This window comes from Telmatherina bonti (genome assembly GCF_933228915.1).
Source record: "Telmatherina bonti genome assembly, chromosome: 17".
In the NCBI taxonomy this organism is placed as follows: domain Eukaryota; kingdom Metazoa; phylum Chordata; class Actinopteri; order Atheriniformes; family Telmatherinidae; genus Telmatherina; species Telmatherina bonti.
The window spans coordinates 21,828,253-21,852,418 of record NC_136615.1 but is presented as its reverse complement, the minus strand read 5'-3'; the positions used below and the strand labels follow the sequence as shown (position 1 = coordinate 21,852,418).

The following is a 24,166-nucleotide window of genomic DNA, read 5'->3' as shown; positions in this document are numbered from 1 at the left end:
TTGCCTTGTTCTGAGAGTGAAGAACAAAGGAAAGCTGTAGGAAGCAAGATGAAAGTGACAAGCTTGGACTGCCTCCCATGTCCAATTCTGGAGCAGAGCAAATTCCTATCCACACATGAGGGCTTTGGTGGACAAGGTTAAAAACAGCCGTGTCATAAACTTGATTCAGCTCATTTAATTAAAAAAAAATATATATATATAAAAATGAAAAAAAACAAACAAACAAGGAAACAAAAGTTAAAGAGAGAATGTGTTGAAAGTATGTGTGAAATAACACATAAAATCTATCACTGCAACCAAACTATTTAATTGACTTCCCATTTTCTTCAAAATTGACCTTTATTAAGAGGGCAACAATGAGCAATATCCAAAAAACATGACCATCAGGTGGTCATCTGGTTTGAAAGACAGTAAAACTTCCAACTTGCCTGCTTCTATTCAATTTGCTTATTTAGAAATATAAAAGGATTTCTGCTGAGCATTAAACCCTGGACATTATGTTCCACACATAAGATCATCATTTATGAGATTGAAAGCTAATCCAAAAGCTGACACTAATGTGATGTTAAGCTTTGACACAGAAAGAAACAAACTTTATGCTTTAAAATGTTTTTGATAACCAATAAATCTTTTTAAAATTACATGATGTAAAAAAAAAAAAAAAAAGTTACAGATAAGTAACGCATTAAGTTGAATTTGCTGACAGCAGCTCCAAATACTTTTTCCAAATTTAATTTAGTCAGGATTTGCTTTAACTGCTTCAAGAAAGCTTTACCATCATCATGCATATGCTCATTAATCGCTACCACCTAAAGAACAGAGGCAGCTGTCTATGCAAAGCAACCCAAACATTTCAACCTTAGATAAGTCAGATTGGATATGAAGCTAGATCTATATTTGGACATAAACAATATTATTTTCTAGTTTTTATTGAAAACAGATTATGATGCTGTCTACAAATCAGGTATATATACAGGCAGCGAGATCCAAACAAGAAGTATTTGAGAATTACAACACTTGTATTTAAATTAAGCCTGCTTTTTGAAGAATTATAATAGATTGTAACTTTACAACATGAATGTAGATGTAATATACTTTTGTGATGAGGTTTTGTCAAGGTATCTTTCTTCATGCTGCTTTGTTTAGTTGTCTTCAGGAGTTTTCATTGGTTATGTTTTCAACAAGTGAAACGCAACTCAGTCAGATTAAAATCAAATGATCGATTGTATACATTGAAATATGAGTCAAGTTCTTTCAAGTCAAAAAACTCTGAAAAGTTGTGAAGGAAACGTGATTGGCTAAGTTGCAGTTGTTACAAGTCATTTTCCATCTGTACTCTGAAGTGCCGTCCAATCAATTCTGCTGTATTAGCCTGAATCTGAGCAGACGGCATATCTCCATAATTCACCCAGCTGCTTTTCTTTCTTGTCACGCCATGAATAAAAACTTGTGATTCTGGAAGCCACAGACACTTAGGTTGAATCCACATGATTACACATGATGTTGTGCGCTTTGGATCCCCAGCCTTGATTTAAGTTTCCTTTATGCTTATGAATAATTTGCTATTTGTAGTGAACCTAGTGTTTACTTTTATAAAGTCATTATGTCTCTTTTCCATTGACATTCAGGATTTTTTTATGTCATTGGACTGATAAATGAGGCATTTCTTTTTTGTTTAAATGGTTTTTAGAAACAGCAAATAAGTACATTAAGCCAGACTTTATGTAAACATCCCTGCCTTTTTCACCAGTCCACTTCAGTTCCAAAGCTCACTTCTCATTCCTGTGGCCACGTAACAAACACCTCTACTTTTAAGCTTCCCTACTGCTTGTGTCCAGATATGATTCATAACCCATTTTTAGAAATTTCACTTTTTATTCCACCAACACTATGAGCTTATCTTTTTCCCACCTTGGTCAAACTCAGCTCCTCCCCCATCGTGTAAATTCCACCACATTCCCTTCTTTTCTCATCCTACCTCTTGGGTCCCTGGATGCTGATCATCCCAATGTCTTCAGAGTGGTCTGTTAGTTGGCATTGGAAGCCTTGGTCATGAAGAACTGTCTTTATGTGGTTCCAGTTGTGCTCTGCTACACCACCTCCTATAGCCAGGTAATATGCATCACCTGGGAGAAAGGTAAACAGGGGAATAAGAGAACAATAAATAAGAAAAGACCCACATAAACAGCTGACAAATGTAGCTTTAGAGTATCACTAATAAGCAGGTAGATATGAAGTAACATCAAAGTAATGCAGAAGTAGACTGACAAAGATTTTCAGATGTGGAAAAAAGGATCTCAGATCAATACATCATCCACCGTCAAGCTTATATGTTAGGGAGAACCTGCTGAAAAAAAGAATCTGGATAATGCATCTGCTCGTGGGATAAAAGATTTTTACCCAAGATGGCAATAAACATCACTCATTACTTAAAATGGATTAATTTAGCCATTTTTTATTTGATTCATATTAATTTGAGTAATATGAATCAATAACTTGTGTCCTGACAGTAATCTTTTTGTGTGCAGCCGTGTATTTTGTACTTTTTTACGTGAAATAGACTGATATAGAAATACACATTATCTCTCACCATTGGATTCTGGTGCCAGGGGCAGGTTAGCAGCACCAGGTTCCAGTCTGCTCACTGTCAGATCAGCCTCTGCTCCTCCTCTTTTATTCAACATACAGGTATACACAGTGGAGCCTAAAGCATGCAGAAAACACACACACACATGCATAGTCAAAGCACACTGTCAAAATATTTCAAGGAGACTCTTAAGTTTGTAATTGACTTTGATTCATGTGTGTATGCTTTGACATATAATGTAAGTTCTTTCAAGCCAGAAACTTCAGAGAAGTTATGAAATAAACTTAGAAACAACTGAAATATGACTAATACAACAAACAAAACATTAACTCAGAGTATTATTCAAAATAAAAAAATAAGACATTCATTACCTGTATAATGACTCTAAGTTATTTAATAATAGTGTTAACAACACTTAAAAATGTGAATAATCTTGTTGCTGGTAAATGAAGTATTAAGTGGAAACCCCATTATTGATTAATAATACAAATCAGAAGTATGCACGGCCAAGTGACAATCAGCAGCACCTTTATAATTAGAAGAAATATTACACAACTAGGGCTATATTTGCATGCAGCAAACAGGTAAATCCCATCTGGATATACTCAGCAGATGGATAAAAGCAGGATTAAACTAAATGTATGCTACAATGACTAGAGGCCAGGTTTACAAGAACAAAAAGATGCTTGCATCTAATGCAAGTCTCATCAATGGAGGAGAAAAGATAGACATGCATAACGTTCAAGCCTAAAACAACTTAATTTAATTGCTTCAATCGAATGAAATAACAATGTTTTTATTTGTTTTTTTTGCTTTTGGTACATTTTGTTGTATCAGAAATTTAAACGTTTATTTTGTAAAAACATAACCTTGGCGGAGGTTAAGAAAAAAAAGCCTTGGATCACGCAAGGAGCAAAACCAGAGAGGGAGGAACCAAAACAGGGTGCTACTTTCAAATCTTGCTATCTCCCGAATATTACCTATCCCAGCTTGAAAGGACACCAGAACTCAGAAGATAACACAACATGGTAATAAATGGTAAATATCTCTAAAAAGTTTGCTCATTTTTTTATTTTACATTTTGTTAAAGGGACAAATGAAGACCTCATATTCAAAGAACTGAACTTATTTGATCATTTTTTCATGGGTTGGGTTTTTATGGGTTAATATGTCAAATGAGACATCACACATTCTTTCTGTCACCACTTACAAAGTGACCTCTCAGACACTGTGTTGGCATTTAAAAGTGGTATTTTGAGCATTTGTACTAGACTGTCTTTTTGGTCCTTCCATCCACATCTTTTCCTCCTTGATTCTATCCATCTTTTCTGCCATCTGTGTGTATGTTTCTGTGTGTTTGCCCAAGCAACAGACAAACTGACCTGGCGTCTTGTTGACATCAGCTGTGAACAGCCAATCGGCTGCCTTCTTGGCATCAGGTCCAGTGAGATAGAACTTTCCAAAGTAGGACATGTCAAACACAGCAACACCATGTCTACATGAGAGGCACTCGTTTTTTATCTGAGTATGAAAGAAAAAAGACACAACACACACATCCAGCAAAATATGGTAAAAATGTTGATTTGTTAATAAACAAGGTTGTCTGTCTCCCTCGTGTCTGTCAATAAGCTGCCATCTGTGTGTATGTTCGTTTAATACCTTAATAACTCCTAATGTGCCATTAAACTGACAGACTGTACATATCACGCTCACTTTTTCATTATTAAAATTCATCTTGATTTCAAACAAAGACAAGTTCCTAATCATCCAGCCACTCTTGTTTTGTAACTGAGAAAATGAGGAAGTTTCACACCACACTGTCCCACTGCACACAGTCATACACTCATACTTCAGTTCACAGCATCTTACCACATTATGATGAGGGGGGAAGTCAAAAGTGTACTCTTTGCCCAGGAGCTCATTGTACTTGTAGTTTACATTCTTCTTGATGTCATAAGCTCCATAATAGTCGTAGTCCTTCACCTTTTAATAAACAGACAAACTGTTAGAGATTATTACTGTGGAAGAGATGTCTATTAATAGCTGCTTCAACCTTCTCTATGATTACTTCATCACTTCTGTCTGTTAAAATGAGTTTTTTTTTAAGTATGTGCCAATCTACTGTGTGCTTTATTGGTCACAGCATATGTATGTGTGTATAAGATTGCCTCTCACTGGAGCGGGCCCATCTGTGTTGAACCAGCCAGGTCTTTCCCAGCCGTGTCTCTCTTGGAACACACAGCCTTGCTCTGTCAGCACCTAAAACATCAGCACAAATAATACACAGAGTTTGAAAAGAGACATGCTACATGTTAGAAATAAAAAAAAAAAAAATTGCCCTTATTTTTTTCAAAAATAGCCCATATTCATTTACTTCATACGCAGCTTCTATTATTTTCAGCAGCTCCACTCAACTACATGCTATTCACCTACACAGCATGTCAGAGCTCAGCTTTCATATTACATTTACTTTAACATGATAAGAATCAGTGAACAAACAGCGCTAATTCACTAATCAAACATGGTGTGGTGTTTCTGACCACCGGTGGGATGCAGTTTTCATTTTCCTGTTAGCCTTTTTTTGGCACGTTTCACAAAAAAATGAAAAAAAACAAAAAAAACAAAACAGTTGTCCCTTGTATTCTGAGTTCCTTTTTTTTTTTTTTTTTTTTGCAAAGTTTTTATTCTCTGTTTTTGATGTATGTTCATGTTTTCCTGGATAGCAACAAAAAGAACTGTCTGTAACCAAGTGGATTTACACATTGGTATAACATTTTTTGTGTAGAGACTGAAAATTCAGATGAAAAAAAATACTAAGTTTCTGGCTTTGCCCATTTGTCCATCAGACCAAAAAATAAATTAAGCAAATTAATTACGCAATCAATCAAATTAAGTAGAATGAATCAGTTCTTCTATAAAAAGTGGCTCCTTTATTCTGCACTTATGTAAAAAACAGATAAATTGTTGGCCACTGATCCACGTTAGTGCAACTCAACTGCACTTCCATCTTCCACAGTTGTTGTTGTTACTGAGATGATAAAATAACATTAGTAATTGAATCTAATATTCGTTAATAACTAATATCTAGATTTTATGCATCTCTAATGTTTGTATGTCTCTCACATTAGGAAGTAACTCATGTTGAGCCGTGACAGGGGCTTCTGTGATTAATGATCTGCATTTCTCTCAGTACAGCCATATCAAATACTGCTATTGTAATATAAAAAGAATAATTAATATAGCTTTGATCTTTGACTGATCTGATACAAAAAGCAAAAAAATACCTAAGTGGGCTGAATCGCAAATCCTCATCTATTAACAAAATAAACTAAAGAAAATGCAGATCTTGTTCGTTTATCATAAACTGTTGCAAAGACAGCACACCTTTTAAGTCTTTAATCATGTTCAGAAAAGATATTTTAGGGTTTTTCCATCCTCCTTGTTAAAACTGACAATCGCCCACAGTTGGTAGGTACGTTCTGCTATGCTCTCCCCCAAGCAGGCATCAAGATGTCTCTTGCCAAAACTTCCCACACCAAGCTATATTTACCATCTGTGCTACCGAGGTGAAGAAAACATGTGAGCAGCAGTCAGAACTGGCTTGCTTGTGCTCTAAAATAACCCTGTTCTGCCTACTAAAAGTAGACAGTCTCATTATTTGCACAGAGACCTCATGGTTAGCTGATCAAACCCCCTCAGCACAACTTTAGATATAATTCATAATAATGTTGTATGGTAATGTTTTTAAAATAAGGGTAGCCATTTTTTCTTTTATATGTTAAATTGAGAGTTTAAAAATATTTTATTTTACACAATTAATCACTGAGCTTTAAAAAAAAAACAAAAAAAAAAACATGTTCACTGAGTTCACTGCATTTTTTTTCTATTTTCAGACGGTACAAAGCAGTAAAAAAAAAAAAAAAAAAAAAAAAAAGGCCATCCAGAGAAGAGCCTGTAGAAAACTTTAATTATGCATGCAAAGTGTCAGGGACACTAAATAAAACAAGCTATATGAAAGCAGGACGCGGGCTACAAAACACGCAGACAGCTTCGTTAATGGAGTATGGGTGACAGTAATCTATTATGAAAAAATCCCCTACATGTGAGAGCAAGGGTTAAAATTGCAAAAGTTTAAAAGTAAATGAAGTCTGGTAGAAGACATCACATCTAAGTGGATCATTAATGTGTAACGTGTGGCAGTGTGGGCCATTACGATTTTCTGCTAACCTAAGGAGAGAAAATGAGCTCAAAGGCATCTGAGACGAGGATACTAAAGCTGAATGTATCACTTAAGTCATGCTGGCAGGGGCTGCATTACTAAATGTAGCTGCTGGGGGTAAGTTACACTGCTAATTGCCTTCTGTCTAAGCCTGAATCATTCATGTGTTTCTAGATGTGACCAGAGGAAACAGAATGAGGGAAGAGAATGCAGAAAACAAATGAGAGGGTAATAGAGAGATAGTGAGTGCTTAATTCACATTTTTTAGACCATTCAAAGAAGGAGTCCTAAAACTCATGAAAGCATACAAAGAAATCAGAGATGACTGGAGATGCCCTCCATAAGTTAAAAAGATGTTCTGAGTTCATACTAAAGCCTGATGAGTTCTTACACACACTCATCTGTGTACTCATCACTCAATACTCTTTAAGGCACTATCGAATGAAATACTTTGCAGTGATTGGCTGAATCATCCAGTTATCACTGTTTATCACATGCAAGCTGCCAGTATAGGACAATAATCATTCACAAACATTTTAATTCAGCAACATACACAAAGTTTTGTGCGTCGGCAGAGCCCAAAGCTCACATTTCACTTTGTACATCCTCAGTTCCTCTCTTTAACTCCTTGACTTGTACCTTAACCCCTAAAATCTAGGATTTAAGCAGAAGAGGAGAAAAGGAGAAACAGAGAGCAAGAATGTAATGATCTCTGTCGGACAAGCATTAAGAATACTGAATAATTGTTTTGCAAGGTGGAATAATGTGTCGTGCAACTTTTAATATGTCAGGGATGCTGGAAAGGCTGCAAATTTCAAAATGTTTAGCTTAGATCAATCTCTGAATTACAGGCAGACCAAAAGAGAAGACAGGAAAGCACAATAAGGATAAATCATCTCTGACGTTTTGAATCTTGGTACCTTGAAAGAAAACTAATTGAATCTCTGATACAGATCGACAACATTTATACTCAACTATTGTGCTATACGTCCTGATTCTGCCAGCCTTTGTAAAGGTTAGCTATTTGAACTTTTCATGAAATTTTTGTTCCCTGTCGGTGTTGTACAGCTGACCCTGTGTTTCTTGACACAATTTGCATGATAAACTTAATTTGTTCATTTATCCTTGCTCACCTTCACACTTCTGACCCAACAAACCCCATTTTAAAACATTCAAGAAGTCGTACTACTTCCTTGAACTCATTAAAACCGTATGATTACATGAAGGCAGCAGGGTTTAAACCTTTCATCTACCTGATGGAAAGGGTCCTGTCTCATATTTCGGCTGGCCAGCGGCTCATCAAAGGGGAACACCACGGAGTAGTTCTTAGCATATGACTCATGGCTCCGCTCTCTGATCCAGCGGTTGTTTTCTGTCAGCGAGTTGTGAAAACGCCTGATCGGAGGGAGAGACATTCAAAGAAGAGCGCTCATCAAGAGTCACAATCACAAAGAGTTGATTAGAACTTAACTACGGCTGTGGTGCCTGATGGTCTTTGTGAAAATGGCAGCTGAATTCCTGAAAACATTTGTGTGCATTGATGTACCTTATGTCATATCCATACATGTCTTTTTCAGGGCGGCCATGTATGATCCAGTGAGCCAGCTCTTTACCGCAACCACCTCCAAGCATCATACCTGACACAAAAGAGCAAGGAAGAAACAGACATGTTTAACCTGCATGCTGTCATTACATCAAATCTATATTAAGCCATTTGTTTAAAAACCATCTGCCAATTTGTGCCTTTTCCAAGTTGATAAAAGCTGCAACAAATGTCTTTTTTTTGATGAATCATGGAGCTGCACTGGCTATGATGGCACCACTTTTGAGGAAATGATAGTGGAAAGCAGAGATGTTGCCTTGGATTCATGGAGGCTATGATGGATGTTTACCTGTTCTCAACATTTTATTTTACATTTGGCAATTCATGATAAATCAACTGACCAGACAGGAAATGAGTCAAAAATCTCAACAGGAACTCTCCTGGCTTTCTGCTGGCAGGACAACCAGAACGTCTCTTATTTGGGAAAAAAAAAAGAGAGCATACTGTATATAGTTTCTTTCCTCTGCCACAGTTTCTATGTGATGTGAGTGACAGAGAATTATGATGACCTTCGTTCCACCAATTGACCCTTGCTCAAAGGAGCCTCTCAGCAATCTGACCTCATCTTTTTTTTTTTTTTTTGCCTCCAACCGACCAGCAAGCAAACGATGGCAGCTCAGTGCTGTAATTCATCAAGTCCAATCACAGTTGACTTAATGAGCCGGGTCCCTTCAGCAACCCCCTGCTTGTGCTGCTTTGCTTGTGATTTGCATATGTTGTATGTGCATGCGGACAGTCTACCATGTGGTGCAAGTACAACTTTGATATGCAGCGACACGGCTAATGCGTCCTTGCATCCCGTCATCTTCATCTCACACAGTGTGCCCTCTTCTTCCATCGCTCATTACTTCACTCATCTGCAGGCAATGGCAGTCAGAGCCTGGGAGGACATCTCAACGGATGTACGGATGGATGGATGATTTAAGGATTGAGAGATAAAGGGAGGAAAGTGAGAGGAGAGTGATGGAGACAAAGACAAAGTGGTGACAACCAACAAGGCAAGGTGTCACTGATAAATGTCACCCAAGATAACCACACTGATGTGTGAGCGCCTGTTAAGCTTCTGCCTTCGCTTACTTCATCATCCCTTTACAATACTTTTTACATCCTCCCCATAGAGCACCACTATGTTTCCTTTGTTCTATGCAAATATTTCTGTTGACACTGAAGCTTTTAGCAAGACAAAACATTTTCTAGGCTTGTACAAAGCACATGTTTTATGTTCCTTCTATGGAACATAGAGAATTACTTGGATTAAAACTGTTAACTTTATTTAAGCCTGACCATTTCAAAATTGCACGAAATGATCCAATGTCTGCATCTCGAGTCTATCAAGACATAGTCAAAATGGCAGTGTAACAAAGAACATCTTGTCTGATACTATCAAACATTTAAAGATGTGTAAGAAAATTTCTATCAGTGTATAATCACTTTATTACAATAAATTCTTTATGTTTTTATTATCTTAGAAAGAGACGTTTATATCTACTTGTCGTCGGTCCACAAACACAGGAGCTGTGTCAGCATTTTTACCATGGACTCTGAACGGAATAACAACTCTACATTTACACTGTAGGTTTTAATACTCACATCTGATGTTTTTTACTGAAATATATTTGTAGTGTGTGGTTGTTCACATTATTATATCTATATAACCTTCATCTCGCTAAAGTGTTAACAGTACTTGGTCTTGAAATGACATCCATGGCATGAGTATAACAAGACGCCACACACTGCTAGCGTAAATAAAATAGTAGTAAATAAAAGTACTTCAAGTGTTTTTTATTAATTTGGAAGAACTTTAGCACACTCCAAACTTACAAAATTATGCCCAACTGATGAATGGAGACTGAGAAAAAAGATAGAATCAGTGTTAACAATGGCCTGCTGTGAAGAACCGGCTCTTCCATTTGTACAAAGCCATGTGCACAGCCAAGTTTATCTTTTTAAGAGCCCTGCATGGGTCCAATGATACCAATTAGCACCTGCCCAATGTCATTAGGATGATCACCAAACTAGTCCCGCTGATATCTACCAGTAAAATCTGGACCTGACCAGTATCTGCCTCTCCATTCAGTGCATTACTTGTCTTTAAATGTTCATATACTTACAGTACTGCTGCTGTGTTGTCACTGTTTTCATTTATATTAGGAAAAAGGAAAATGACAACAGCACAGTCAATACATATACATTTTATATATATATATATATATATATATATATATATATATATATATATATATATATATATATATATATATATATATATAAATATATATATATATATATATACATATATATAATGTATATGTATTGACTGTGCTGTTGTCATTTTCTTTATATATATATATATATATATATATATATGTATATATATATATATATATATATATATATATATATATATATATATATATATATATATATATGTATTAGATTTTATATGATCTATACCATTAAGACTTAGTTTAAAAAATCCAATACCAGTCACATATAGTTTAAAAAAAAATTAGAATTGGGCTGCAGTGTTAATATAGCCTAAGTGTAAGGTTAGAACCCTCTGAGCTGTAAAACTGCAGTACCAGCTTTGTTTGATATGTTTTGGGGTGCAATGTTTTGGCCACCGTCTATTCACAACTGTGCTTGACAATTGAAGTAATTTCTCCCCCATCCTTACTCCTGGATATTAGTAAATCTTACACACTGTGTATTTAAACATACCTTACTCGCATCTTGTTTTAATAAACAACTAAACTATAATTATACTAACAAACAACTAAAACATGTACTATTAAACTTTCAGATTTTAAAACTAGGTTTCTGGCTGGCCCACATGGCACAGTGGCATTTACATTCCCTGAACTGTTGTTGTCCATCCTGGAGCTTTATCAGCCATTTTGCTTTATTTTTTGCATCACCAGCTAACAAATGAATATCGGCTTACTGGCTGTTTTGAACTGCACCACGGCTGATAAAAAAAGACCAGGAAGATATTATTGGAGGAAGTAAGTTAAAGAGAGAGTGACAGGGACAGTGCAAAGACAGTCTGAGTCAAAACCAGACTGACGTATAATGGCTGGAGAGAGCTTGTGGCAGAGACAGGAAGCAGAATGGATGCCGATTTAGTCATTAGGGGGTTCCTTAGTGAGAAAATCTGCCAAATTTAGTAGTACGGCTTTAGCTTGTCTGTTTCTTTTTGGCCCATACATCTATTTGTTTGCCCTTCACTTCTGAGCAATAACTTATGCTTACTTTTCATAAAGCATAGGAGTTAAGACAGGACATGCTGTATAAATAACTGCACTTAGGCAACAGTATCTATTTAATTTAAAATCTCTCAAATCAAGAGAATAACTTGCATGAGCATTGCCAGAGATGCTTTGACAGATTTCATGTTCTATATAAAAACTAATATCAAGCTTCTGTCTGTGTAATAGACTGTTTTTCAAGATAAACTGTTAGGTTGCCTCGCGGTCTGACAACTAGACTTCTGAAAGCTTATTATCTTTAGTTTGGTCCCAACAGTTGCATCACCAACTGATACACTGTCATGAAACTAATGACAGAACTTAAATTAACCCAAATTTCAGAGATAGAAATCCACCAACAATCATCTACAATTGACTTCAATCCAATTCTGCCTGGAGATCTTAAACACAAAGAATTTCCTCTGCTGTGAATTTTAGAACACTATGCATCATTACTTCAATTTATCTGAGCTTCCTTCATTTTTGTTCAAGTCTCCTGCTGTAAGTTATGTCAGAGTAGTTTGTTTTTTTTTCTTCTGTTGTGCTTCATAGCATGCTCAGAACTACAGTGATCACAATGTGCTGGACAGAAAAAGGAAAAATGTTTTCACTTGAGCCAACATCTTATCAATCCAAGTACACTTAAAGTGTCCTATTGTACCTCAAAAAACAAAAGAGAAGATCTCTGACACTTTTTGCTTGAAAACTTCAGAATGAGAAAGCAGGAGAGCAGACACAACTGTAACTAAAGATGGTGTTGCCATTGCTTGATAGTGAGCGCTATCCTAACATTGTGTACTTTCTTTAATGCTGGTAATTTACTGTCCTTCAAAATATGAAGTACAGCTTCAGCAAGTCATTATAAAACACAAACACATACTTATTGTTGTCATTCTGAAAGTGATTATGACCACGCTGCAGTTATAAGCAATTATGCAAGCACAGGAAGCACTACGGTAAACAAATGAACTACAAGAGTTCAAGTGATGGTTTTAACTCTTAGAATAAGCTTTGGTTGCCAAGCAACAGATACAACTTCCTACAGTCTTCCAGGCATTCACACTCTAAAATTACTAACCAAAATGAACTCCAGCAAGAACAGAGGCTTAAAAAGTTTTTGAGCAGTCAAGGATGGATTCTTTTTTAAAGTTGTAAGTCTATCATCTTTGACCCTGTCCTTTCTGAATTATCCCCTTTTCTTGCACTGCCTGAAGCCGAGCAAGCTGTCAGAGAGAAAATGTGAAACTGACAGAAGGCCTGCCGAGGGGACACAGCGGCGGGGAAGAGAGTGGGACAGATGAGGAGGAGACTGTAGATGGGAGGGCAATACTTAAAAATACATACACTTTGAAACACATATTAGAAGATGTATTTTCAGAATTGTTTATTTCGTCCACTTCCATTAAGATGGACTTGTTTATTTTTTATTTATTTAATGTTCAATGGTTTGACAAGATGTTCTTTTAAAAAATAAAAAAGCGCATATGGTACAGCGTATATGTTCAGAAGTTCACTTTTTTTTTCTGTCAATAACTGAAGGCAAATGGTAGAAAAATACTCCAATTTTAAATAGCCTACAGTTATGTTTTGGCTTGTCAGAGAGATAGTTTTAAACTCAAAGATATTTAATTTACACTGATTGCACAACAGATAATGTATATTACTAGTGTTGCTGATGACATTTTCCAGCAATTTTGATCACTTTTAGCCCACCAAGAACTAAGAAAATAATAGTAATTATAATAATGATGATTATAACAATAATAATAATAATAATAATAATCTGAAAGTTTTTTGTCATGCATCTTGAAAAGATAATAAAATGCTTATGTTACAGATAAAGCACAGAAATGCTGCATTCAGTCTATAAAAGTGATATAGAGGCATCTGTTGCATTCAGTCTTATATAAATTTTCAGCGCCTCTCATATTCATAAGTAATAAGAGGTTAAGGTTTGAGACAATACAGTAAAGGTTAAACATTACTCTGAAACACACAGTCAGGAGTGTTAGAGCCCCTGCTAACCTTACAATACATTAAAAGCAGTCTGGGATCATGGATTGTTTCATGCTAAAAGGTTGGGGAGTAAAGGAGCACAGAAGGAGGTGCTCATGACCGACAAGCACTAGTCATTAGTCTGCCAGAAGGTCTAGGCATTTTTGGTGTTGATAAGTCTGTACTATGCCCACTCTTAAGCTCCCAAGCTTCTGTCAGCACATCTTTAGAGGTAGACCTTGCAGCCTTCTGTTCTCATGCAGAGAAAAGCTTTCACTTAACTGTTTATTAAGGCTTATAGTGATTACTTTAGCCTTAACTCCCCCTCTCTCTTCATTTTTCAAACAGCTTAGATACCAACATTTCTGCTTCTCTAATGTCAGAAGTAAGCTTTGAGACGTAATGGAGTGCCTTTGGATGTTTGTGTGTGAACGCGTGCATGCATTCACTGTGAAAACCACTCCATTATTCAGTTATGTCTTGAAAACATGCACAAAAATTGAAGAAGACTAGGCCATAGTCTGATAAAAGCATTTTCTGCCATCTCGACATGTTTTCTTTCTGTTTATTTCCAATTCACCACTTTAGAAGAACTCCTTGACCTTTCCAACTCTTCATTTCACGAGTTCCTCACAGGAAAGCTCTACACCATGAAGTATTTGAATCTAACAACAGCTAGTGGCAAGAACCTTTTGTTTTGGATTAAGTCTATAAAAGGGATTTATCTAGAGATCCATTTGCCCTGTATATTTATTTCTTCCTTCGTCTCTTTCATTTTTACCTCTTTCTTTTGTAATTCATTTCAAGTATACAGTTGATGCAGGGCATACATACCAGCACTGTTGAAGCCACAGCCCAGGAAGAAACCTCGGACCTCTGGAGCTTCTCCCATTAGCGGCTTATGGTCTGCTGTAAATGATTCTGAAAACAAAAACAGAGAGCACCTGTATAGGTAAAAGTCCAAAAAACAGATAAAAAATGTTTATGCTCACCGATGTTATTCCCTCTTTTCTGTTATGTTATTTTATTGGTTAGGTATTCATACAGGAACTTTAATGTAAATTACAGTAAATCCAATTACTGACGTCTCATGAGCTCTCTACATCAATAGGATTTATTATTTCATAACTAAAAACTGGGTTGCCATGACATCCCATTTTCCTTTACACTCAGTGGATAGGCCAGTCCAGCTTTTTTTTAAATGAAATATATGGAGCTAATTACCAGCTCTTCTTGTCATTTTATTCAAATCACTTTTCTAAAACTTTAATATGGGACAGAAGGCCTCACACTATAAACAACCCCCCCATGCTTTCACTTGCAAAAGAAACAAAGAACACAACATTATAGACAGCTGAGGCAGCCATCACATTGGTTGAGACAGATGTCAGAGAACAGGGCTCCAGCAGCGGCCTTCTATACAAGCTCAGACATTATGTCCATAGAAACCCTGCAACTGGCCACCATGAGTGCAACCATCCAGTCAATACAGATGCCAAGAAGAGTGATTTGACAGCAGGCAGCCTATTGGCAAACATTGCAACCCTCTAAGTCAAATTCAAAGGCCTGCTGTAGTGGACATGGGAAAAACACCAAGTGGCTCAGGTGGCAGCAGACAGCAATACACCTTAGGGGCTACTGCTCTGAAGCCCCAAGGCTAACTTAACAGACGGTGGGAAGCCAGAATTGGGACAACTGACAACTGTCAATCTCCGATAGTGGCTACTGGCAACAAACACTGGGGAGATGTTGTCAGAGTGATAAATGCAGGTCCAGCAGGAAAGCTTTGCTGTTTAATGTTTAAAATTTTGAGGCTGAAGTAAAAGCCTTTGTTTTGGCAGATTTTCATAACTGAACATTAATAGAAATGGGATGCTGGTTTAAAATCCTTATTTGCATACCCGGATTTCATGTAAATCATAGGAACACAGGATGTTAAGACAATCCCAACAAAAAAAGGAGGTATATAATTGCATTATTGACTACTTAGAACTATTTTACCTTATTACAAACCATTTGTTTTAACTAGATTGGAATTTATGAAATATCTATGAAATAGTATGTCAGCATCTGTCACCCAATTTGGTTCAGAGTTCAGAGTTTGAGGAGACCCACAGTGAGGATAAGACTTCAGAAGAGATGTTCAGCTTTGAAGCTAAGCTTGCTGTTTGTAGTCAGTAAAAGGCTTCTTACAGTAAAATGAGGCCGTCTGTAGGTAAGATGCGAGGCTTTGAAGACTTTGAAGTTATCTAAAAAAAAAAAAAAAGGCATTGGCAGAGCTATGCAAACTAAAAAGGGGGGGGGGGGGGGGTACTTTTCCAAAACACATGTTCAATAATAATCATTTTACATGTTTTTATTTATTTTAATTCTATATTAGGGAGGTGGGAGCAGTTCTAGCCTGAAGCCGTCACATGGATAGATGGACGGATGAAAGATTTTTTTGTAACATTTATCCAGGTCACAAGGACTCTGCAACACCTGCCTTATGGCAGTCAGTGACTGTGTTATCAGTCAGGTAGGGGGTTCTGGGCATCATATCCATACTTGGAACAGTTTCCTTCCTTCACCATTACATGACAGTGACATGAGACATATCACAACCTTGGGGGAGGCTTATGTCTAAAACTTTAAGACCATTTAAAAATATCTGTTGTGGTTCATCATAGTAAAAACCAGTGTTAGATGAACCAGTAGAAAAGATGTTTATGCATACAGTTTGTAAAGCAGAAAAGAAGAACATGAATAAAATCCTACTGTGGGGATGTGCAGTCTAGTTGTTCCGTAGTATCCAAAACCCTTGTGTAGAGGTAGAGGATGACCTGCATCCTCTACACATTTTGCCTTACAGGCAAACTGAAGGGGATCCAGCCAGTGTGACAATACAGCGGACAAGCGGCCATAAACTACTCTCCCTAATCATTAGTACAATATAAATGTGAGCTCCATTAGTCTGCAGTGCATGAGGTGCTTAGTGTGTATATTTTTTAGGGATGGGATGGGGATGAGGGCAAATTCTTTACACTGGTTAGGAACAAACTCCACTGAGCTGAGTGGAACACACGAAGCACATGGTCTGTCAGGGCCAGAGGCCTTGTGTGGCGTGACATGGTCCTGGCTGCAGCTGCACTTTGATGGTGGCTAGAGAGAAACTAGAGACTGGTGTTGGGCAGTTTGTAGTTGGTCGGTGCACTGCTACTGTTAAATTGAGTAAAGAAAACATTGAGCTGCTTTGAGGATATGGGATCCAGCAGCATACCATTGTAGGTTTAGGGTCCGTGTCCATCATGACATTGTATTTTAATATCCTAATTTCTGCTCCTCCTTATCTCTATAGTTATGTTTTGTTAGCTTTACCATCCCTATGAACTCTTTTTTCCATAATATAAAATAAAAGCACCTTTATTTTGGATCAAGATATTTTTTAAATGTCTTTTATAACCTTTTTTAATGTTTAGGTGGAAATGTATTGGTGTACTAGGAGTAACAATGTCCTCATTTAAGAAAATTTTGGTTCAATATAAATGTCAACATGCTAAGATCACTATGATAGCCAATAAAAAAACAGATACCAGTCAGTTCAAAACCTGACTGCATTTTAGTTGACTTTGGTTTTTTCACCTTTGGCCAGTATATGAATGATGAATGTTACAGTAGCACAACCTCAGCATGCTCTACTTTCTGATGGGGGTTATGACATATTGTTCCAGTTTGGGCAGCTGGAAGTGACGTCACGCTTTTTTAACTTCCCCCAGTATAAACAATGACTGAGCTCCATTTTACCTAACACCTATATCAATCTATCTCATTTTTCTATATGTGTGCCAAATGGTCATATTGAAAGTAAATCTATACCATCTTAAAGTGTTAGATGAGCAAACAATATTAAGACGCATCGCTGTTTTTGGCATTTATTCATTCTTCTAGTCAATGGATCTTTGTCATTCTTTCTTTAATTACTCCACACTGCACATTTCCCTTTCTTTAAATATCTCTCCACTTTTCAGTCTTTTCATAATTTGCTACATCATTTCATCTAACTCATATACCCTTCTCTGTTTCTCTGTTATCTTTCTTTTTCAAGTCATCTGCCCTTCTGTGTCCCTTCTCTCATCTCCTCAAATCAATCTAACTTTCCAAACAGCTGCATCACAGTGTTATATATAACGGTGGAAAAAATCCAATCCTGTATTCATACAGTGGAGCACAGCTACAGATCTGCTCTCTCAGACTGCCATGCTAAGTGATTTTTGCCTGCACAAGAAGTCAGGCTGGAGCTAATCAAAGCATCTCCTCTACCAACATGACACACAGCCTGCTAGTTTAGGTATTCATGAGCAATGTGGTCTGAGAGCAGTAAATAAGATTTGACTGACAGATACATTTCCCTTTTAAATTACAGTGTGGCCAATTTAAGAAGAGTCATGAAAGTCACTTGTTCCTTGCTGTAATGTATAATACTATGAGGAATTTCCAGGAAGCACTCTTTTCAATAATGCATGCTTCCCTGGAACTGCATGTGTGTTTGCATTTCTCATGCTGCGAGGGATGCATCTATTTGCAAAATTTACACTGTAGATATCTGCTTCTTTTTTATTTTTTAAAAAAAAATAAGACGAAGATCCTATGACAGTAAACTGTGAGTGTGTAAGTTTAGTTTATTATTTGATAGAAATAAAACACCAACACTGTTTAGAAGATGCATTTTAAGACTTCATGCATCAAAGTTTATGTCTCAAATATCAGTATAACTGTATGTGAAATGTTAGTTGTTCATTCAATGAAGTGACCTTGTACTCATCAACCATCAGTGGTTACTGCTTGGAGCTGGATGACTATGGGAGTCTGATGATATATGGAAGTGATACTCCATAAATAAAAATTTCAATAAAAGTCAAACATACACAGCACATCAGACTAGCAAAAGATCGATACACATCAATACAAAAAACATTCTTGATATGTTGTCATTCCTCCTCTCCCTCAGACTACCTGACCCTCCAGAAGAAGCAGAGCTTCCAGTCTTCACTGATGGAGTCAGATCTGAGTTGGGTGCTTTGAAATAAAACTTCTGTTCCGCTGACAGTCAGACATCAATGTTTTTTGGCGTTTTTTTTCATTAATAAACACGTATTGGAAAATAGGGATATTAATGTAACTTTGCTGCTAGTGTTGTTTTTAATTACCAACATGAAAATGATAAGACTTTTTAATCTCAGCAAAGATTTAGTCTCTTTTGTGTGTGATTCTGGTTTCAATAACTCCACTTTACTTTACTTTAAAAAAAAAAAAAAAAAAAAAAAATCTGCCAACTATTTCCTATCTGCCTTTTTAGTCAAAGATCAAATTATCTTATGATAATTGTCCGATAAGAGTGGTGAATATTCCATGATAAGCCTTCATCAAATAACTGCAGTTACGGTGTGTTCAGACTAAACGTGTTTTGAGGGTTTTCAACGCTCAAAACGCTGAACGCTCGACGCTGGTCACTAAACTTCCACTTTTGTGTACGACGCCCAAAACACTCCCAACGCTCCTGCCGCGTCTGCCGCTTGTGTGTCTGGAGCGAGCGGCAAACGCGGCGGAAAAGAGAGGAGGGAGGCGGCGCTTTCCTTGAAACAAGAGCCGCACTCAGCAGAGAGCCGCCGCCGCCCCCAAACAAAGCGTTGCTAGGCAACGTATCCTGCTACGCTACCAATTCAGCTTTTTAGCAAGGAATGTTTATTCTAAATATTGCACGGAGTAATCGCATCTCAGCCCCGTGTCTGGGTTCACCACAGGAATCCTCCAGGAGCTGCGAGCTGATCGCCCTGATTGGTTGACGCCCCGCATCGAGCGGCCAAAGTTAAGCTTTGTCTTTCTCTGGCTTTTGACGCGCGTTCTGTGCGTCGAGTTTAAATAACTTCTTAAATTTACGCGCGTTCTGCGCAGAACGCCGATGCCCAAAACACTCAAAACGCGACGCGAGAAAGCTCGACGCTCCCTTGCCACGCCTCCCCATAGACTTTACATGGAAACCTGCCGCTCTTGACGCTCAAAACGCGTTTGGTCTGAACACACTGTTAATGTGAGGCCCCTTGAGAGATGGAACATAGCTGTGTGTGTGTGTGTTTTTGTGTACCTGGTCCACAGACTGTGGACTTGATGCCAGTTTGCTCCAGACCAGGAACTCTGTTGATTGCCCCCTCAATATGCTGCATAAATACATCCCAGTCCAAGTCAAACAGGCTGAAGGCAAACTTGTCAGACACCTAACAAAGAAAACACAGCAATAAACGACTTACATACTCCCAACAACCAAACATATGCACATGTAAATCACAGAAAATAGTCTTTTTTTTATTCTCTTCTGTTCTTTAGTTGCTTTCTTTTGTTGAAATAGAGTCATGGTTTTTATACACGTTGTCCTGATTTCAGCTTATGATAACCAGTTCAAGGAACATATTGATTTACATGCACAGTTGGGTGGAAAACAAATTTAGAATGAAATGTTGAGCTGTACTGAGACCTTAGTCTAGCACAGATGACTGTAGAAAAACCAACTGTATGAGCAAGGTGCAAACTCCAGTCAGCACATACCATGTGGCATCTGTTGATTCTCTGTTTCTCATCAGGAAAACATCTGTCAAATCAGACCACTTTCTCTCTCTCATTATTGTTGGAAGTATAATTTCCTCCCATCTGGAGTCCTGCCGCTCCCTCCTTGTCAGTAGAACCAAAATATAGCCTTTAACTCCTACAGCTCATGTGCAGCAATCCAAACCGCCTTGCCTTAAATTCCTCCCTTCCCACACTAATCTGGGTGACTCAGGATAATCAGAGGTCCAGCTCTCCAGTTTGTGCTCAGAGCAGCAGCTTTCACAAAATTCTCCTTGTATTCTGAACCCCACTGATCATCTTCTTACTTGAACTTAATTCCTCAATTTCATGTTTTATTTAAAGTGTAAATAAAATTGAAACATTCCTTTAAAAAAAAGTATAGTTTCTCTGTCAGGGAGAGGGTCAATGATAGGATTAACTAACTTATCAAAATGTTGGATATAATTATTTCAAGGTAAGATGTCTTTAGTACTGACATTTTCATATTGACATTTTTAGTTTTTAATAAGACCTGAATGTTAGATAGATGTGTGTATTGACTGCTTTTATGTCTCCAAAATGTTTGACATTATTACCAGTCGCTGAATCTGTACTGGATCTTCTGAGGAATAGTGCTCTTTGTCCCAAACTCCAGTTTTCTCAATCCCTCCCAAGCCATCAATCCTGCTCATCATCACTCAGATTGCATCTATTCTCCCAGTCTCTCTGCTAATTCTCCTCTCTGCATCTCCTCTTTATTCCTTCTTCTGCCTTAATACATCAAAGCAATGCTCAGTTACAGAACGAGGACAAAAGAAGCTGCTTCAACACAAAAAAAACCCTCTAAAATGTAAAACCTCTGCAGACCGGCAGGCTGCACAATAGAAGAAAAGAAATCCGTGAGGTTGGCCAAGCAGCAATGCCTTGTCAAAAAAAGAGAAAAAAAAGCCTCATCAAATTACTTTCATATACTCATGAATGGCAATGGTACAGGATTAAGTCGTTGTGTAAAACCAGAGATTTGTAATCAATAGATAAATGAAACATTAACAAGTGAAAAGTTACAAATGCAAAACAGCAAGACAAAAAAAAATAGAAAAAATAACTACCCATGTGTGAAAGTACAAATCCATTATGACAAGGAAGTCAGCTCAAATGCCTTTTAAAGCTGCATTTCTAAAGTCGCAATCCCTCCTTCCTCCCCTCTTTAAAATGCAAGTCTTATGAAGAACAAAGTTATTACATTTGTCAGAGTGAATTTGCATAATTAGTCTTCACAGCCTCTTGCTATTTTAACCTTTTAGTGAAATTCCCCTTGTGGTAATGTTATGGTAAAAGAGCTGAGTGTATGATGCTTTTGGTGGGTGTTGTTAAGAGAATGGATCGTTAAAATCCAAGGAGTTTATCCCCTCTGGAGAATGTATAGTGCTCACCAATTTATATACTTTAAGTGAATAATCTTAAATGAAAAAGACATGCAAGAGTTAATTACTACAAAGTATTTCTTTTTTTGTATTTCTATAATATAACATAATGCAATGCAATGCAACATAACATAATGCAATGCAACATAACATAACATAACATAACATAACATATAATATAATATAATATAATATAATATAATATAATATAATATAATATAATATAATATAATATAATATAATATAATATAATATAATATAATAAAAGACACATGAGTAGAGTGCCATTTGAATTTGGTAAAGATATTATAAAAAATCCAATCCTATTTTATCTTCTATTTGATAAAAGAAACATGGTTGAGATTTCCATTTAATGTGTAAAGTGCACAGTTTGTTTTCTTGCCTTGTCTGTATAATAACTTGATTACTTAAAGGAATACCGTGTAACTTTTAACACAAACATTAGCCAAATGTGAGTAATAATGAATGATATTTGGTGTCACTATACAGTGTTTGATGTGTGTTGGCCCTACGTGGGTCTGACCTCTTCAGAAACTAGATCTTGTGACTTTGCAGGAGTTGATCTGTCTCTCATGTGATCCTGTGACCTGGAGCTCTTTGCTTTACGGCTCCCATTCTATGAACACAGAGGGTTCTGTTTTGTGCTACTTTTTTCTCCTCTATCAATGCAAGTTTTCATGGCTGAACAAAGCAAGAAGGTGAAAATAGTATCTGAGGCCAGAAAGAGAAAGCAGAGGAGAGACAGAAGATAACCTTGGTTAAGAATTTGCTCAAAACCAACTCTGTTTGCCTGAGTATTATTAAAATGGTAAGTTGGGTCTTTGCCTTTACCAAAATACTCGAGGTGGGAAAATCGAATTAAAAAATCTAATATTGGGATTTTTTGCTTCAAAATTTTAAATATGATTTTTTTGTGAAAACGATTTTTTTTTTTAAATAAATAAAAATAATCTATTATAAACTGTCATTTTTATTGATCTTTTTACATGTCTTCGAACTGAAATCAAGCAAAATGACAAAAAAAAAAGTTTTGTACATTTTTTCTGTTTTTAGTCAACAAAAATCAGCAATATAGAAGAATTGTGAGAATCGCAATTTAAATCAAATCGGCACCCAAAAAATCTGAATTGAAAAGCATATCATCACAGCCCTACAAAATACGATGTACCGTTTCCACATCTTTCAGCCAGCGTTTATTCAAAACACTGGCAATCTGTCTGTTGAGCTGCAGAACATTGCAGTGCAAGTCTGTGTCTTTGTTTTGTGTTTATTAGAAGCTAGATGCAGCTACTTTAGGCTTGTCGGCTACAGACCAAATCTAATGCGATTCCCTTAACATTTCAGAGGCATTTACCCCCATCTTCTTCAATAGGAAAGACTCCTTTAAAAAGTTCCTTAATCCGACTTACTTCACTATCAGCTGATCAAAGTGGTCTGCAAAAACCCAGATGGAGACTTTAATTTTGCCACAGTGTTGCATGGCCTGTGGGAAGTTACAGGTTTAATGCCCCAAGTGGCAAGAAATTACACAGTGTCCCTTTAAGTGTGCCATCTAAACCAGATTAAGAAAATGGGCATTACAATATATAGAGCAAATAGCTGCAATGCTGGTCTAAGCAATTGTTGACATATTACAGGTTTGGGTGCAGTTTTATATGAAAAAAAGAAGCTTTTAGAAAATTCAAAAATAATTTCAAATGTACCTATCCTGAAATATACTAATATAACCCATTGTTTTCGTAAACCTAACCAAGCACTTTTATTCCCAAAACCCAACAGTAAAACAGCTATTTAAAATGGCACCTTATTAAAATAAAGAAGTAAAGTTTGTACAGATTTGTTATTTATTTAAGAACATGACCTTCCTCTGAAAAGCTGATCATATGTCAGATTTGCTGTCATGTTCTGTCTGTCCATTTATGTGACTGAAGGAGTTCAGACCTAACTGATGTTATAAAGTCTGACTTAGTCAAACTGATGTTGTGGATTCCTGCAGAAAATGAGGCAAAGAGGGTCTCTGTATCGTCTGGCACACTGACAGGTTACATGTTACACAGTATCAGAGCAACTGATATAGACTTACCTCTTCCCAGAAGATGGGGTTCTGCTCATAACCACCCACAGAGAGGGCGTCGCCTTGGAGGCGCAGATACACTGATGCATCATGGTCCCTGACATTTGGCATGTTCTGCAAAGAGTGAAGATTAAAGCGGAAGGATTCAGTAATCAAAACAGGAATTTGTCACTTTATGTGAGATGTTTTCATTTTATCTCTTAAACATTAAATTGTCCTCAGTCTGTATCTTTAATTTTACAGAAAAAAATATGTGTTGATTCTGTAAAATTTCCCTTATCATGAAGTGAATTTTAAAAAATGCAAGTAAAAGTGTCTCACGCCTTTTTTTTTTAGATAACGGACTGAAATCTTCACCAAAATGATTGAAAATCAGCAGCGATCACTATCCAATCCAGTCACTGTTGACCAAAGAA

The 24,166-nt window shown here is 36.9% G+C and overlaps 1 protein-coding gene across 1 annotated transcript in view; it reads right to left on the bottom strand.

The window, feature by feature from the left end:
• Positions 1-24,166, bottom strand: part of sardh (sarcosine dehydrogenase) — a 38,842-nt gene that overhangs the window by 6,962 nt on the left and 7,714 nt on the right. The window contains exons 8-17 of the mRNA XM_079256784.1: positions 23,760-23,864; positions 19,774-19,903; positions 14,487-14,573; positions 8,353-8,443; positions 8,060-8,201; positions 4,763-4,846; positions 4,457-4,570; positions 3,970-4,108; positions 2,591-2,704; positions 1,979-2,126 (exon numbers count right to left, since the gene is read on the bottom strand). Of these exons, the coding sequence (XP_079112910.1) occupies positions 1,979-2,126; positions 2,591-2,704; positions 3,970-4,108; positions 4,457-4,570; positions 4,763-4,846; positions 8,060-8,201; positions 8,353-8,443; positions 14,487-14,573; positions 19,774-19,903; positions 23,760-23,864 (1,154 nt within the window). The remainder of the gene's footprint in view (positions 1-1,978; positions 2,127-2,590; positions 2,705-3,969; positions 4,109-4,456; positions 4,571-4,762; positions 4,847-8,059; positions 8,202-8,352; positions 8,444-14,486; positions 14,574-19,773; positions 19,904-23,759; positions 23,865-24,166) is intronic.